The sequence below is a fragment of the Saccostrea echinata genome, unplaced genomic scaffold (genome assembly GCF_033153115.1).
Source record: "Saccostrea echinata isolate AGI-Se365-2 ecotype Australia unplaced genomic scaffold, CSIRO_AGI_Sech_v1 ptg000001l, whole genome shotgun sequence".
NCBI classification, from domain to species: domain Eukaryota; kingdom Metazoa; phylum Mollusca; class Bivalvia; order Ostreida; family Ostreidae; genus Saccostrea; species Saccostrea echinata.
This window is the reverse complement of record NW_026889750.1, coordinates 46675939-46695504: the sequence shown is the minus strand read 5'-3', so window position 1 is coordinate 46695504 and position 19566 is coordinate 46675939. Positions and strand designations below refer to the sequence as shown.

The window sequence follows — 19566 nt, the reverse complement described above, 5'->3', positions numbered from 1 at the left end:
TCATGTCGGCAAGGAGAGGTGGCGGAAGTTACCGAGAACGACGAGTGGAGAACATCTTAGATGTGCAACCAAGAGAATTTGGAAATCCCTGGAATTTCTACGCTCTCTTTTCAAGAAGTGAAGAAGATGTCCATAGATGGTGCAGAGAAAATGGCATCTTGGCTACCACATTTCAGTGCCCATACAACTGCGATGGACAGATGAGCCTGAAGGTCCTTGCTCGAGCTCCTGGAGGCAGTATTTTCAGATGTACAAAGAACAGGGACCATACCAAGTCATCACGTACTTATTCCTTCTTTGATAAAAGTAATTTAATGCTGCAGGATATTATGGTTTTCATCAAGTCGTACCTTGAAAAGAGCAGCCTTGCGCAATGTGCGCGCTTTTCAGGTATGGCCTATGGTACAACAGCTGTCAACTGGGCAAGCTTCACTCGGGAACTGTTCAAGGAGTATTTTTACACAAATCTGCGGTACAGAAAAATGCAGGGGCTTGTGGAGATAGACGAATCCCTATTTGGCAGGAGGGTGAAAAAAGGGTGAAAAGAGTGAAGGGGAGGAAACCCTAATCGTGGATTGAAGGTATTAAAGTTAAAAAATATTAATTAGAATGGTGTTTCTCACCAAATGAAAAGTAATGTTGAACAAGAATAACATGAAATTGAAGCAGGTGTGTATTTCAGTACAAAATGAAAGATGATTGAATAATACAATGCAGAAATCATTTACAAATCAAATTAAGTTGCTTAGTGTGCCTCACCAAATAAACATATGATTAAAAGAACAATGCAGAAATCCTTAACGGAGCATGCAAATATGTATCTCATATGACACAAAACAAATTTGTCATGCTCAAAAGTTAAGAACACAAATTATTTTTCTGAAAGAAGGTATTAGTTGAAAGATATTGATTAGTATTAAATAACATGATTTTAAAAAGAAAGAAATGAAAAAGGTTAGCTATTTACAAGGATACTTAATTACAGTATATCAATTTAAGAAACATTTTTCAGGATATCAATTTAAGAAACATTTTAGAATAAATACTATTTATATATGTAACAATTTTTTTTCACTCTGTGTAGATTTGGATATTTGAGATGGTCGAAAGAGACAGCAATACTTTGGTCATGTACCCTGTGTCAGACAGAACAGAAGATACACTTCTTCCAATTATCGAACGCCACGTAGAAAAAGGGTCAACTATTTACAGTGATGGGTGGTCCGCCTACTGTAAATTGAACGACGCAGGATACGACCACTTCACTGTTTTGCACAAGTACTCGTTCAAGAAAACGTATATAAACACCAAGTCACAAGAAGTAGTTGAGGTACACACCAACAGAATCGAAGGGGCCTGGAAACATGCCAAAGATCACTTCAGGAGACTGGTGGGTACCAAACTCTCACAATTTGAAGGGCATCTAGCGGAAATAATGTGGAGATCGGCAGAGAGGGGTAACATCTACGAGGCCTTTTTTAATCTTTTGAGAAGTGTCTACCCATTGGATAGTCCACCTCATTACACATACCCAACGCCACTCTTCAATACTTGGGAAGGAATTCCAGAAAGCCAGTCTAAAATTGACGACTGGGAAATTAGACCAGGTATTAATGTGCTGAGTATTTTAAATTTTATAATGTGCACATAGATTTGTCATTAAGTATTCACTTTCTTATCCTTTTTTGCAGAGAACACTGATGCCGAAAGCGAGGCTGAATCGCAGATTGAGACAACTTCGGCTGAGTTGTTTTCAGGCTTAGTGGAGGAAGATAGTTCAGCTATTATGCCCAACAGGGAACTTTCTTCAAGTGAACTCCAGGAGCGGCAGTTGCTGCAGAAGTCCAGTTTGGATAAAGTGTTGCAGGAGATGCTTGAAGGGTCTGGGAGCGAGGATGAAGGGGACACCACTCTTACAGAACTTACAGTTCCAGGAGGTAAAGCCTATAAGAAAAAGTATTTAGGAGTTTTAGTGTCTCATGGCTTTAATCCATTAATGAATATTAACAACTATACATCATATAAATTACCAAAATCATTAATTTCTATTTTATAGTTTCAAAATCCATTCCTCAAGAAGGAAGACCTGTACATGTGGAAGGTATTACAATAAAACATTTTGAAATTTTTTCAAGGTGTCTGTAATAGCATTAGCATTAAGTAATAATAGTAATAATCAAATATACCATTTCTGTCGTCATAGCTCGAGTGTTAATCCAAAAGAAGGCCGGCCCAAGGAGCCAAGATGCACCATCTGATAAAGGTATTGAAATAAAATTACTCTTAAATGTGTTAATTATAATATATATACACATTTCCAAAGGAAAATTTTAAAAAGTAGATGAATATTTTAATATAATACACAATGGAATGAAAACACTGTAATGAAATTAAACATGCCATGTTTTGTTTATTAAAGCTGCAATGAAGACTACAAATGGGCAAGACACAAGCACCATACAAACTAGAAAGAGCACAGGGAGGAAAAGTATGCAGTATCTTCTTAGAAATAAATCATACATTAAATAAATCCATGATATTTTAATGTATAAAACAATTCAAAATTAATTTAAATTTAACATTAATTAAATTAACTAAATAAAATAACAAATGCATTAAAACATTACCATTTTTTAGAACCAATGAGTACTGGGAGCAGAAATCCTATTATTATTTCCTCAGAGGAGGATATTCCAGGGCCATCTGCAGAAGCAACGTTGCGTCCTGTCCCATCAACACTTTCAGCTCCAAAAAAAAAACACAACTAAAGCAGGTACTACTTTTTTTTAACAAGTGCAATTACTTTTGTGAATTTTTTTTTAGCTAAATTTACTTAAATTTCACAGTAGTTTTACATTTACTTTAATGCAATGTACATAATGAATGCAAAACAAATTTGAAATTCTTAGTACTTTTTTTTAAACCCTTTTCCAGTTACAAAGAGGATGTGCACCGATAAAGTATGTCATCCTGCTGACTTCAAAGAGAAGGAACCATCAAGACGAGGGAAAGGAAAGACAACTCTGTCCAACCCATACGCCAAAACATCCTTTGTATGGACGTCAGATGATGACGATTTCCAGTAGTGGAATGTTTATTCTACAATAAATATGTGCCAAATTTTATTAACTCAATGAAATTGTTTACTTGTTTTTTAAAACATATTTAAAGTAAACCTATGCGTTTTATTAAAGAACTTATGACTTTGACCCTTCATCGAAGTATGGTTTAGCAAATAATTCTTGCTTCAACTACGAAAAGGTGCAATAGAATTTTGAAAGAAATCAATTACTTCTATATAATTTAGAAAAATCGTCTTAATCATAAGTTCTTTGGTAAAACGGAGATAACTTACAGTTATTGATACATTTAGTGATGCTTCAGGTCCGTTATTTAAATCAATATGGCGGTATTCTTACAATGCAACGAATACAAATTGATTTATAAAAATATCCCAGGCAAGTCAGCGATACATTTAAAAATATGTTTAATTTATTAGATTACTTTATCATAAATTTGTTGGACGTAATTAAATTACATTCTCACCTTTCATACATTCCCGATGGCTGCAAATTTCATTCCTATCTTTGACCTATTCATCTTTGACAATATGGCATCCACCGGAAAGAACCGTTAGGAATATTTTTCCCACAATGCATCGGTAAATGATTTTTCATTGGATAAAGCACTTGACATTATCCAATCAAAATATAGATATTTTTATAAAGAATGGACTAAAATCCCCAAAATTAAGTAAGAAGAAGAAATGTTTTATGGATGCGATGCATCACTATTAGAAAAAAATATTGCGATAAAAACGGAATAAAGGTAATTTTTTATGTCTGGGATATTTAAATGCACAAAATTTAGTATGAAAACAAAATGGGAATAACGTCAACAACGTCAAATATTATTCGCTCCGCGGAGCGAATAACAGGATAATGCCGTTTGTTTTTATTGTGCATTAAGCAACTGGAGTTCAGTGTCAGAGTGCAGTTTTTATTGAAAGAACCCAAAGCTGTTAAGACTGACGATTCAACCCAAAGCTGATTTGACTGAAGATTTTACAGGTGAAAATAAATACATATAATAATCACAGTAATTACAGGGTGACTCTTTAATAACAAAATATTTCTTGAAAAATTTCTTTTTGCTTCCTAATTCTAGACTGGTTTACTTTATGAAAAATTAATCAAACTCTTTTTTTACTAAAATATTGAAGATATTGATATGGATAGAACTTTCTGGCTTTTAAACTATAAATATCTAAAAGATACTCAATTTCAGCCTAATCTGGCATTCAAGATAATAGTGTAAATGTATTAAAAGTGCATCAGCTAATTTATTACTTATTTATATATTGACGTAGAATTTTTTTCAACACTAGAGAAACTTGAAGACTTGTAATCACTCTCTTTGTAGTTTCTTTTAAGTTTAAATTGGAATTTGATTAGAAAATATTTACTGTATAAATATCTATTTTACAATTCTTATAGGCTCCCCTCCCTCCTATGAATAACATGGAAAAACACCGTGATCCTAGGCTTGCTCCAGAATAGGTAAGTACATCCTGTATTACAAGCTTTGTTATTTTCTTCCAAACAAAGTTTTGGGATATACTGGAAACAAAATGTCTATTTCTCACCCTGTATTTTATGCCTGTATTTTTTTTAGCTCACCTGAGCTGAAAGCTCAAGTGAGCTTTTCTGATCACTCATTGTCCGTCGTCCGTCCGCCTGTAAATTTTTCACATTTTCAACTTCTTCTCAAGGACCACTAGGCCAAATTTAACCAAAATTGAAACAAAAGTTCCTTGGGTGAAGGGAAAGTTAAATAATTAAAATAAAGGGCAAAGTCCCCTTACAAGTGGAGATAATCAAGAAAAGGCAAAAATTAGGGTGGGGCCATTAAAAAATCTTCTTCTTAAGAACCACTGGGCCAGAAAAGATGAAACTCATGTGGAATCATCTTTGGGTAGTGTATACTCTAAATTGTTAAAATCATGACCCCCGGGGGTAGGGCGGGGCCACAATAAGGAATCGAAGTTTTACATTGAAATATATAGAAAAAATCTTTAAGAATCTTCTTCGCAAGAACCACTGGGCCAGAAAAGCTGAAACTTATGTGGAAGTATCCTGGGGTAGTGTAGATTCTAAATGTTAAAAACATGACCCCTGGGGGTAGGGCGGGGCCACAATAGGGAATCCATTTTTTACATTGAAATATATACGAAAAATCTTTAAAAATCTCCTTTTCAAGAACCATTGGGCCAGAAAACCTGACACTTATGTCGAAGCATCCTGGGGTTGTGTAGATTCTAAATTGTTAAATTCATGACCCATGGGCCTCTTGTTTATATCCAAATATACAGGTAAACTTCGGTATCTCGAACACCGATATGTCGAATACCACGGATATCTCGAAGTGAATCAACGGTCCCGGCCGTTTTTATTATATTTATGATTTTAAAAAACCCCGGTATGTCGAACACGGAAATCTCGAATACTACGCTTATCTCGAAGTAGATTTACGGTCCCAAGTGCTATAAACACATGCGTTATCTCGAAGTCCAACAAATTTCTCGCTCCGCTGAATTCACACCTTAGTATAAAATAATCCAATTATGCTAATTTTACGGTCTGTTGAACGTGTCCGTTAGTCCGTAGTAATGTATTTTTAAAAAGATAATCACTAACTACGAACTAAAACATTTACCGCTTGAATTATGCACGTGGTGGAAAAGGGGGGGGGATCCTGTTAATAGAACATGTAACATAACAATATCGGTACCAAATTCATCAACTTCGATATCTCGAACACTCGGATATCTCGAAGTTTTTCCTCAGTCCCGCCAAGTTCGAGATATCGAAGTTTACCTGTACATTTATATCTGATTTTCCATTTAATATTGATATATTATACTATTTCAACATTCCAAATTCATTTGTAAACATTTAGAAAAACTAATTGTTTTTTTTATGATTTTATTATTAAGCATATCTTCCAAAACTGAACTTGTCTTGGACATAACATTATATGGTGTTATACAACACCATATAATATTTTATGAAATTAGTTTTAACTCGTATCATAACGGATAACTGTTTAAGATAATGGAGTATGCATTTGTTTGCACACGACAAATATCTTCAAGGTATGAACTTAAATTACTTGTAGAGTTTAATTTGTATTTCAGAGAACCTGTATTAATCAACAGAACCTTAAAATTGGAGTCTCCACTGTAGTGCCACCCATTACCTTAACATGTGACAATTTCAAATCCTATGATGAGGTTCTAAGGGGTTGTAAAATGGAAGAAAACAAAGAACAGGCCAAGAAATTGTAAGTGCTCAAAGTAATTACTCTTTGTGCTAACTAATACCAATATATATTTATTAACTATACATGTAATTGACTTCTTAATTTTTATAATTTTTTCTTTATCATTTCAGAAGCAATGCAGTCACTGTCGTGGAAATAAAGCCAGAATTATGTGAAAATATGAAAAAATAAACACAAGATTATTGCTTGAGATTGTGTTCTTTGATTTCTTATTATTAAATGATTAAAGGACAAAAGTACTATTTAGTTAACTTTGCACTCCAAAGAAATACAAAATAATTATATAATAAATGTAAGTAAGAAATAAACTTAACATATGTTTAACATATGAAAAACATATGAACATAAACATATGTTAATCATATGTTCAAACAAAACATATAAGTAACATATGTTAAACATATGATCAACATATGTTCATAAACATATGTTAAACATATGTTGCTCGTTTTTTTATGGAGAACATATGTTTCAGAACATATATTCAACATATGTTAAACATACGTTACAATTTTACCTGTGTACGTCATCCATAGTCAAGAGAGAATTTAGCATTGCAGGAAAGGCGATTCATTGCAAGAGTTGAAGAAAAAGATTGTAAAATGAAACATGATATCCTTAATTAAGTGAAAAAGCAATTCCATTAAAAATACTAGTATACAAAAGAGTAAAATGAAGAACTACGTTTCTGCTAATAGTTACTGCTTTCAAAAGAACTGATACACTGGAATCGGCAAGAAAACACAAAAATCACTTGGGTTTTGCTATAATTTATCAGCTTAGAGTATATCCAATTCCTACCTAATATTATCTGTGAATTATGTTTTAAGTTGGTGAAATAAAAATAAAATAAGACAGACAACCACTTTTAAAATATATTTTATCTCGTTACACAATATCGCATTGTAACAATGTGGCTTTAATTTGTATGAAAACCATGTGATTTAAAAAGTGCGTGAAGCTGTACAAAACTTAATGGTTATTTAGACAGATATTATCAATATGCTTAGAAATATATGCCTCTCTAAAGTAATGGAAATGCGTTCCTCATTGAATATATCCTCAACTTCCCTTACATATTTAGCAATATATCATTATATCATGCATATGGAGTTTATGTCTCCCATTTGTACCAAGCAAGAGCATGTATAATCCATTTATGGTATCAAGTTCAACAAACAATAACCAGATATAAATTTCTACGTGATAGGATTCCAGGGGCATAGCAAATTTTAAAGGAATTATAAAATTGATGTCATAAGTAAGGGGAGACTCTTTCAAAAGACCTGAAATGGTTCAGATAGTTATGAAAACATTCATGCATGTAAACTTTGCTATGAATTCAGCTATTTAGATTTATTTATAATAATATTAGACTTATTATTTACCAATACTCACCACCATTACAAGTACAGATATCACTGAAGGAATTGACCCAAGTGTTTGGAACTTCTTTGATTGAGGACACGTTTGAAGTATACCACAGTCCACTGTGACATATACATAGCGCGTCTTTGTTACAATTTCCCCAAAACTGATATTGCTCACAAAATGTCACACCTGTTAAATATAATTAGCATTATCTCAAAAACATACATGTACATACTGAATTGAAAGAAAAATTTAAAATGATTATTTAGGCAATAAATTTGAAATGTCTCCATTGATCACCTCCTCCACCAATACCACTTGTATTTATCGGATACCAAACCACAATCAAGAGTAAGGATAAAGAAAATTTAAAGTACGACATCGTAATGAAATAATGCATCAAGATTGTTTGGAAAGTGGCTTTTATCACAAAGAGTAGGCGAATACCCTGCCAATCAGCATAACGATTGACTATACACAATATTACATCAGTTCTAGTTCAGTGAAAACTAATTAAGGCAAAAGATCTGTAGTTTGAATACACAATGAAAGTTTTTAGAGAATGCAAAGGCTATTTCATCTTGAATAAATGGCTTATATTGGTATTTCTGCAAACTCTGTATACATAACAGGTGATGAATAATATATTATTTGCTACTTATATATAGATGACCGAGATGAGAGGACTTCTTCACATTTTAATAAGAGTTTCTGGTATATTAATTATAAAGATGTGTTATTTCAACGTACACGTACTGCTAATCGTTGAATTAGTCAGATTAAATAAATTTTTATCTAAATCCACGCTAATTTAACCCATTTTCAAACTACGTGTTAAATACTTAATGCTGCAAAATAGATCTAGTTCAAGGTTTTCTTCATAATACCTCTAATAACCATAAATCTTAAAGGCCATTTTGTTAAATTATGATCACAATTTTAAAATTATTTAATATTAGATTTTGATAAGGACTTGGTAAGACCAAATGTTTAGAGAGTATATCGAACAATTTCCGGGAAAATTCGTCCCGTCGTGCCCTCTTCACAGTTAGCGTAATGAAACGTAGGCATTACTTTAGCGAAAGTTTGGCTTTATTATTGTTATTCTATCACAAACTTATCCTAAACTTGATATAATCTCAATGAGAGAATAGGTCAAGAGGTACATAAACTTACTTAAACTTGTTTGTATTTGGAACAACATTCCAAAGCCATTTATTTACATATACTGTAAAATTATTTATGTGTAACATTAAAGATATACACGCTATATAAACGCGATTTTTTATGTGAAACAAAATGATTAAATGATTTGAGAAACATGATGTGTAATAAAAAATAATTACTTTCCATGAATTTTTACTAAAATAAGTCGTTGTAATTACAAAACAATTAAGCAAGATCTGCAATTAAGAATTCAGCCTATTCATGAATATTGATGAAGGAAGTGCGTAAACAGTATATAGACACGCATGTCCGCCGGAAATCATAGACAGCGAGGTACGTTGCATTTTGACTACTATTTTGAATAAAAGTTAATATCTGTCATTACAGAGTAGATGGTTAATAATGATTGTTTTCAAAGATAAGTTTCTTTAAACATAAAACGTATGCCATCAATGTCAAAAGCTATTTTGTATACCAAACGGCCTACCTTGTTTTCTTGACGCCATTTTTGTTTATCAATCTAAAAGTAGCGACGATGTCACATGATGCATGAATTTTATATATGGCATTACTTTCCTAGTAGGATAATAAATAATTATAATTTGAGATCTTTATAATGCTTTCATTTCCAATTGTATAATTTACAATATTTTTGTAACTTTATTTGGTAAACAAAATAAATTAATTTCCAACTTTATTTTTAACTGACGCAAGTTATAGCGTGTATATCTTTAATATGAAAGTTGTTAATTCAACTTGATCAACTTGTTTATCCCTGTAGTGTAATCGATCAATTTAGATAAAGATTGTGTGGTGGTATTTTTCAAATAACTGTTTTATGATAAATGATTATTGTTGGAGATTTTAAAATTGTTTTATTTTTAAAACATTTTGCGAATTACATTTACATTCAATTGATTAAATTGTAAATTAAAGTTACATGTATATCATTTATGCCTGCCTTCCCATATTCCATATAAATAAGAAGACTCAACTCCCATATAAAGAATAAAAATGGTCATTTATTAAGGAGCACAAAGCATAAGAGCTGCATAAAACATAAAACCATGTAAAAAGTCGCAAAAAGAATATTACACCAAAATCAAGAACATGTGATGTGTTGCGACAGGTACAAAATACAACACTCCTTCAATAAATGACAATAAATCAAAAACATATATATATACATACAAAAACATTACAAAACTATCACCCAGTTGTATCCTGGGAAATGTACGGACTAGTAAAAATATTATGCAACAAAGTTTTGGCCATTGGAAGGACTAGATATAAAGTATGTCCTAAACAAAGCAGTGATATGGGGTGTTCATCTGCCACCTTAACAAGGTAGGCTATATCTATCAGTTCTCTAACTGCTTTATCCTATAGGTATAGGCTATCTTGTTAACGCCCCATATTCAACATCATATACAATGCCTATGTACAAAGGGAAAGTAAGGGGTTGTGTACGAAATATGCTTTTTATCGCTAAGCAAATGGAAAAATACTATTGATATGAAGCAATACAATAAAAGAAAATACAGAACATGTTCCTAAAAGAATGTTTAATTACTTAGAGCCCCTGACTCCAAGTAAGTTTACAATGTGGTTTAATTGACAACCAGTAGCCCCTGTCTACATGGTTGCTATTGTAGTGGATATGAAGCCCCTGTCTTCACAATCCGAATAGAAACACTTAAGTCACCTAAAATTTTAGTGTTGGGATTCTGATGTACTTTTTATAGTCAGATGAGTTCCATCTGCCCATACTTTGAATTTGCAATTCGGAGAACCCAAGTGAGGCAGCTGTGGTGGCAGCGCCAATTCGAAAACTATGCGTGTTGTAATTTTGTAAGTCTAGGTTACAAAAAGCTAAGGCTGAACGCAACTGCTGTGTGAAGTACTGACGGGAGATGGCCAAACCGTCCATGAATGAGAACAAAGGCTCCGACTGTGAAGAATGCTTTCTGAGATTGAGGTAATGCAGCAGAGCTTGGTACGGGCATACTAATGGGTCCTCAGTATTTTGTTGCAAGCGTAGTGTAGTTGTGTTTGCCTTTGAATGTTTGAAGTGAGGTATATTTATGTCTATGAACCTGTTAAGTGGACTGTTGCATCCTATAGACACATTACCAAAAAGAAGGAAATGTTGAGTTGTATTGTTTGTCTTGGTTATTTCTCCGACTCGTAAAAACGCACAAAACGCTAGAGTAAACATGGCACGTAAGAGTGATTTTGTGAAATCTGATGTAGTGGTAAAATCCAAAGCATGGATCAGTTTCCTCAAAACTGTTGGGGTTATTGGAAGCCTAGGGTCGGCTGTCGGTTTAGATTTACGGAATCCTTGGAGCATTTTACGAATGATGAAATGCTGTGTTATATCTGTGTAGTTTCCAAGCTGGAAGATGAAACTTAATGAAGAAATTAGTGTGGAAGTTGTGGATGCGGCAAATCCTTTCTGATAGCACTGTGCAATAAACCCTGATAGGTGTTGGACACAAGGTGGTAGTGGAGAAGCTTGGTTCCCAAACGACTGTTCAACGAAACATTTGTAAGATGAAAAGGCTGACTTGTAAGCAGATAGAGTTGACGGTGATAAAGAATTTCTAACTAAAAGGTCAGCTGTTTGGGTCAAATTGTCACTAATGCTGCCGGAACTGGAGTTGGCCTGCTGTCCATATGTGGGAAGCGGCCTCGGAATTCTTTCACCTGCAAGCGAGAAAGTAAGTCAGCAGCTGTATTAGATATTCCTGGAATGTGTTTGGCCTGAAAATGGATATTGTGTTTCAATGAGAGGATCATAAGACGTCTCATTAATTGCATAAGATGGGGGTCTTTTGAAGTATTTTTGTTTATAACATGCACCACGGCTATATTGTCTGAATGTAAAACCACAGTACAGTTTTCCAAAAGGGGGGCCCATATCTCTAATGCAATAACAATGGGTAGAAATTCCCTTATTGAGATATGGTATTTCAACCACTCTGGAGTGAATTCATAGTAAAACCACTTTGTACCAAAAGTGCATCCGAATCCTACATTACTTGCATCAGTGAAAAAATACAGTGAAGATGACGAATGAGTTATGCCAGATGGGAAAAAGGCTTTGCCATTGAAGTGTTCTAAGAACACACCCCAGGCACGCAGGTCAGCCTGTGCTTGTAAATTGAGCCGACGGTGATGGTAAGGTTTTTTGAGGCCAATTGTTAGATCTATGAGACGTCTTAAGAAAGTGCGGCCGGGAGGTACAACATTGCACGCGAAATTAAGCATACCAATCAAAGACTGCAATTCTTTCAACGTTGCGGAATGCTTTGTTTGGAATTTTTTGATTTCTGCCTTTAATTGTGTTAATTTGTCTTGAGGTAATCGTATTTCCAACTTCAGCGTATCTAATTCGAGACCTAGGAATGTGAGGGTTGTGGTTGGATAAACAGTTTTTTTCGGATTTGATAGGCAGACCGATGTCTTTTGCTAGTTGATAAAAAGCTAGGAGAGCACTGTAACACTTTGAGGAGTTAGGTGAACTTATGAAAAGGATTCATCCAAAATGTGTACACAATGCAAAACAGAAAATTTTGTTTCAAGAATCCATTGAAGGGCTGAGCTGAATTTTTCGAAGAGGTTACAAGCATAACTGAGGCCAAAAGGCAAGGTTTTATCGAAGTAATACTTGTTGTCCACCATGAAGCCCAGCAGTTCGAAATCATCCGGATGAATAGAAATTTGTTTATAAGCATTCTCAAGGTCTGTTTTGGCTAACAAGGCACCCCTCCCCAATTGTTTAATTATGGTAATGGCTGTTTCTACTGACTGGTATTGAACTGAACAGAACTCTTTAGGAATGTTATGGTTTATTGAATTTCCCTCTGGGTAAGATAAATGATGGATTAATCGAAATTCCCCTGCTGCTTTTTTGGGCACCAATCCTAAGGGTGATATCTGAATGTTTGGGAATGGTGGGTTCGAATAAGGTCCAGCTACACGGTTAGCTCGCAATTCACTGGTGAGTTTACTATCAAGAATTTTTTCATTACCCTTAAGAGACGAGAGGTTCTTGGAAATCCGAAATGCACGCTGACCTTGGTATGGGATTTTAAAACCGAAGGTAAATCCTTGAATGAGAAATGAGGTTAACGTGGAATCATAACCCTCAAGATAACTAGCCAATTTATCAACCTTAATTGGTGTAATGATACTTATATCTTTTTCACTTGGACAAAGGTGCTGGTTTGTTGGATGTGCTACTGGGTTTATTAGTGTTTTGTTTTGAAAAGCCTTGTTTTGATCGGTTGTAGCATCGTTGACGAGGGTGCTTTCCCGCACAGTACTGACAGACATGCTGGTGGGGGCAGTTGATTTTATTGCATGATCCAAGATTGTTGTAGGAGTAGCAGTAGCTATGTTGCTTGGGTTGGGCACGAAAGGGCTGTTTCTTGCTTTTAAGCTTTTTTGAATAAGTAATGAAAGAAGGTGATAATTAGTTTTGGCAAATAACACAGTTTATAGAGATAAAATGATCTTCTATAAGTAATCCAATTAAACACTACATTAATATATTTAATAATTTTAGCTCTTAGCAATTAGAGTATTTTCGTTTATTTTTTAAATTAAATCATATATAAGCGAAAAAATCATAAACTTTATTTTGCTCTATTTTGGTTTTGTAGGTAAGATTACAACCACTTTTTAAAAATGTTTATATGTTTTCTTTCTTTTTTTCCTTCTGTTTCTTTTTTTTTTTTTATTTCTGTTTTATTCATATAACTTTAATAAAATCTTATTTCTATTCACGAAAACTTGGGATCTGATTAACCGTGCTGGGATTAAAAATATATATATATATACTATTTTCAATTATCGATGATCTTTAAAGAATTTGATAATAGGAAAATGATTTTTTGCATGATTGAAGTAATGCAGATTCTGATGATTTTTTAAAATACTACTACTACTACATGATCCTTATGATATACATGTAATAGCCTATTTTTACGAAATTCTCAATTCTATTCTTATTAAGCATATGATAATTAAAACAATAGTGTGAAATCAGAATGTCGAACTAAATATTTAACTCCAGAAAAAAAACGACGCTCGGAATTTTTGAAATGATTTCCATAAACAAGAAGATGTGGACAAGTTTAGATTCGTGAGAAACAAAGTCACACCTTGATAAATGATGCAAAATCTGCATATTATAGGACAACAATAATTAGTTCTATCACACAGGAAATGTAGAGTCACTTTAGTAATCTCTTACTAATCTCCAAATTGACAAAATTTCATCTCCTTTCCCAAACACAAACAACCACCTAGACATGAATGATTTACAGGATATCGCAAATGCTTTAAATGAGAATTTTGCATATATCCTTAGTAAATTGTTAACTAATCTTTCGAACACAAGTTCTGAATCGGAAAAAAATGAAGATACAATGAATCAAAGCTTTGAGAACAACTAGACTGAAACTCCTTTGATTAATGTAGAAAATGTATACTTAATTGACTTGTTTTTGAAGTTGAAGAGTCTTGACAAAAACAGATCTACCTACACGGACTTTCTTGGACCTAGGCTACCCAGACTTTCAGCTAGTAAGGTACTCAAACCATTAAACAAATCTTATAGATTCTAGCATAATTTATGGCTCCTTCCCTTCTCAAAAAAAAAAGGTTGCAAAATTTACCCATTTACAAAAAGGTCGACAAGTCGGACCCAGGAAACTATAGCCCGATCTCAATTTTACCCTTTATGTCATATTTTTTTGATACAATATTAAATGCATGTACCTAATTTGACTCAAATTAAAACTCCTATGAAACCCTTGCAATGTTCACAAGGTAATGCTATACAACATTGAAAAATGTCACAAAAAGTCAAAATCATTGTTAATACAAAACAAACTTAATATCAATAAAATATTCATTTTACAGGATGGACACTTGCTGCGACCTTCAACTCGACATTTAGATATATCGACAGCTGCTTTTTCAATAAAAATGGAACTCGTAAATATACTTACCTTGTCTTTGGTCAATTGCAAATTTATTTTGTTAAAAAACATTCCGATTGTACACACAAGTACTCTGAATTTGATATTAAAAGATGCTTGAGTTTAAACGTGATGACTTCAACTTTTCTATCGTCAACTTCTCTTACTTATGTAGCGATATACCCTTACCACCTGCATACGAAGTTAATGTCTCCCAGTTGATTTAATACGCAATAGCATGCTCTACATACGAACAATTTCTAAAACGAGGCAAGCTATTGACAAACAAGTTGATGAAACAAGAATGTCAACAGTTTTGTTTAAAGTTGTCATTTCACAAGTTCTATGGTCGATATAACGACCTTGTCAGCAAATACAATGAAATATATGGAGATAACGAACAGTGTTCAAGCTCAAAAGTCCATTAAACAATACAAAGTTGGAGCAGAGCAAACAGGGACCTCCAAAGCATCAGAGGTGGGATCAGATGTTATGGAGGAGTGAGCATCCCCTGTCGACCGGTCACACCCGCCGTGTGCTCCTTGTCATAATCGGGAAATAACGGAAAAATCCGTCGACAATTCAGTGTGTAAATAATGGCCTTACAATTAGTATGAAAAAGTCAGTCAGCAACACAGAGTGATTTACTTCTAAAAAAGATTTACAATCAAATTGATAGCCCATCATTGAGTACACCTTTCCGTAGACACCGAGAAGAATACTGGATTAGAAATCTAACACGGCCTTTCCATACGGTAACAATTAAAATGTCAATAGTGTTGAGAATTTTTCAAGTCCTCAGTGTAGCATTGTGAGTATGCTGCGACTTTTCAGCAATACAGAAAGATGTAAGCGCAGTCATCGACAATGGTATTATACACAACGTCTCCTTTTATTCACTACTCCATTATATAAATAAACAGTTGGGTCTTCAACACATTCGCACTAAACTTTACTCTGTTCTTTTTAGCGTTTTAATTAGTCTACTTGAAAAAGACAAGGAAAGTCCATATTTGGATTTCTCAACACCAGAATACAGGCTCGGATCTGTGATTATAGATATTGCAAATCATAGACTTTTTAATCCACCACGTTTTACGGAAGAAAATACTGCTCAAACAACCCGTTTGTTCCTTAAACTTCAATATGCCAACAAAGAAATTGACGCAGTTAATATAAGTTATATTCTTATCACAAAAAGGTTCAATCTTGTATTCAACCATATTTAATGTTGAAGTCCACCTCTTGTATTTCTTACAAATATACACGTCACCATATACCGATGAAGGCCTTTACTCGGCACTCAGGGCCATTGAAAGTTACGGATCTTTATCGTGTAATCGCCTACTGTGAAACAGGGCCTCTTTTTAAAGGTCTCATCCGAAAGACCTGCAGCTTTCACTTCAAAGTGCCGAAGGCTTGACTAAGGAACATTTACTACTTACTTATTATCGACTTAGGTCTATCGCAGAAGGGGTTTGAACCCGCGACCTTCCGATCACGGAGCGAGCGCTGTATCGACTGCATAGCTTGATCTAGAGTAAGGATGTGCTTTTGCATTTTGATATTACTCAGTACATTATCGAGCAACTATAATTATGTACAATGTGAATTATTTTAGGTTAAATTTTGAGATTTGTCTTTGTACTTTTAAGAGTTTCATTGAAATGAAGGTTCATGGGTAAACCGTTCTAACAAGTGGATGAAGTCCATAATTTTTTCGAACTTACACGAGGTCTCACATGTGTTTAAGTGTCATTAGAGCACATCAGAAACCGATCTGGTTGATACATTATGATGAGTTGCTGCAGATGATTTTAGTTAGATAACTGTAATGGCCTACAATTTTGATATATACAGCTTTGAATCTTTGACATAGATATAACACAATCTATGCCAGAAAAAAGACCTTATTGTATGAATGGTAAAGTATTTTGATTTGTTGCATCAAAGAAAGGAAGGCTGTGGCCATTGTCCTTGTGTTTTAGAATGAATCTGCTGAAGTGCATTTCATCGATCACTGATTCATGCAGGAAAACTAAACTTTCTGCATGGCGGACATGGATTTAATTTAAAACAATGATATTTCTGCTCACGAAAGATTTAAATGCTCGTGAAAGATTTAATTGTTTTCTCTGACAAGCCAGTTTCAATGGAAAATTAATATCTAACATCATTGCTAAAACACAATAACTACAAATAATCCCATGACATCAAAGAACAAAAACATTCCTATTGATTAGACTGATCGATATAACTGCCAAAAGCAATAAACCATAAATACGAATAAAATATGGTAAACTTCTTTCTCTTTTGGAATTTTAAAATTTTCGGTATATAACAACCGTTGTTAGGGATACTTTTAAAGACTCTAAACAAGATTCACAACTCATGTCTCTGTGGTAAAGCTTTCTGATGAAGTTCAGGTTTTAGAGATAATTTATCAAATCTACCCCTTAATGAAATGTGAAGATAACCAATAGTGATCTTGTTTTAGAGATAATTTATCAAATCTACCCTTAATGAAATGTGAAGATAACCAATAGTGATCTTGTTTTAGAGATAATTTATCAAATCTACCCTTAATGAAATGTGAAGATAACCAATAGTGATCTTGTTTTAGAGATAATTTATCAAATCTACCCCTTAATGAAATGTGAAGATAACCAATAGTGATCTTGTTTTAGAGATAATTTATCAAATCTACCCTTAATGAAATGTGAAGATAACCAACAGTGATCTTGTTTTAGAGATAATTTATCAAATCTACCCTTAATGAAATGTGAAGATAACCAATAGTGATCTTGTTTTAGAGATAATTTATCAAATCTACCCTTAATGAAATGTGAAGATAACCAATAGTGATCTTGTTTTAGAGATAATTTATCAAATCTACCCTTAATGAAATGTGAAGATAACCAATAGTGATCTTGTTTTAGAGATAATTTATCAAATCTACCCTTAATGAAATGTGAAGATAACCAACAGTGATCTTGTTTTAGAGATAATTTATCAAATCTACCCTTAATGAAATGTGAAGATAACCAATAATGATCTTGTTTTAGAGATAATTTATCAAATCTACCCCTTAATGAAATGTGAAGATAACCAATAGTGATCTTGTTTTAGAGATAATTTATCAAATCTACCCTTAATGAAATGTGAAGATAACCAATAATGATCTTGTTTTAGAGATAATTTATCAAATCTATCCTTAATGAAATGTGAAGATAACCAATAGTAATCTTGTTTTAGAGATAATTTATCAAATCTATCCTTAATGAAATGTGAAGATAACCAATAATGATCTTGTTTTAGAGATAATTTATCAAATCTATCCTTAATGAAATGTGAAGATAACCAATAGTGATCTTGTTTTAGAGATAATTTATCAAATCTATCCTTAATGAAATGTGAAGATAACCAATAGTGATCTTGTTTTAGAGATAATTTATCAAATCTATCCTTAATGAAATGTGAAGATAACCAACAGTGATCTTGTTTTAGAGATAATTTATCAAATCTACCCTTAATGAAATGTGAAGATAACCAATAATGATCTTGTTTTAGAGATAATTTATCAAATCTACCCCTTAATGAAATGTGAAGATAACCAACAGTGATCTTGTTTTAGAGATAATTTATCAAATCTATCCTTAATGAAATGTGAAGATAACCAACAGTGATCATGCTCAAAAGTTTAATGAAATAATATATGAGCAGAGCAAATATGAACCTCTGAAACATCAGAGATGGGATCAGGTACCTCAGCGGAGTAAGCATTCCCTGTCGACCAGTCACACAGGCCATGTGCCCTTTCTTATGATCGTATGAAATAATGATTTAAAAAATAGCATGAAGTATGTGTCAGTCCACATTCGAGGGGCTATGCTATATATATATATATATATATATATATATATATATATATATATATATATATATATATATATATATATATATATATATATATATATATATATATATATATATATATATATATATATATATATATATCTGAGCATATTTAGTTTGCAATAACACTTATACTAAGTCAGCTACCTTAAGTGAAGAAGTATTAATATGGAAAGCACAGAGTAATTCACTTCATAAGGATACTCACTCCCGTTCTGGCCCAGGGTTGAACTCTCGACATACGGAATCTGTCCTCTAAACGTGCAGGAACAGCACGTTAGACCGCTTGGCCATCTAGGCAAGTCGAAATTCTTGCTTTCGATGCCGATGGAATGTTTGCGGCGGCGCAATTCACTACATGGTCATTGAGAATGAAAGTGAGAAACACCTATTTGGACATAGGATTTTTTTTTAGAGGATCGATACCGATACACATAACCATTTCTTCACTTAGAGCTGCTATGTTAGTTTAAGAGTCTTTAAATTTAATGTGCTTTAAATAATGTATTTCTGTCATTTGGTTTTCTTTCTTCACAACACATAATGCTACAATTTATGAGTATTTCAATTTTCTAAAAAGGGAAACTGATTAACACAATTTTCATTTGACCTTAGCATTAAAAAGAACAAGCACTTTTAATTCATTAATATTTTAGAAAATATTAAACGTCACATTTTCACAGCAATTTGTATATCCTGTATATGTCATAGTTACTAAATATGATAATTAACAAATGGAGAATGAACAATCTTAAATATTTTGATTTCGTCATTTTAT

At 33.2% G+C, this 19566-nt stretch overlaps 1 protein-coding gene across 1 annotated transcript; it reads left to right on the top strand.

The window, feature by feature from the left end:
- The first annotated feature begins 2 nt into the window (after positions 1-2).
- LOC133181499 (uncharacterized) lies at positions 3-3086 on the top strand. The gene is given in 6 exon segments (XM_061315991.1): positions 3-581; positions 1085-1607; positions 1692-1937; positions 2057-2101; positions 2420-2488; positions 2935-3086. Coding segments are annotated over 6 exon segments (1614 nt in total).
- The last annotated feature ends 16480 nt before the right edge of the window (positions 3087-19566 follow it).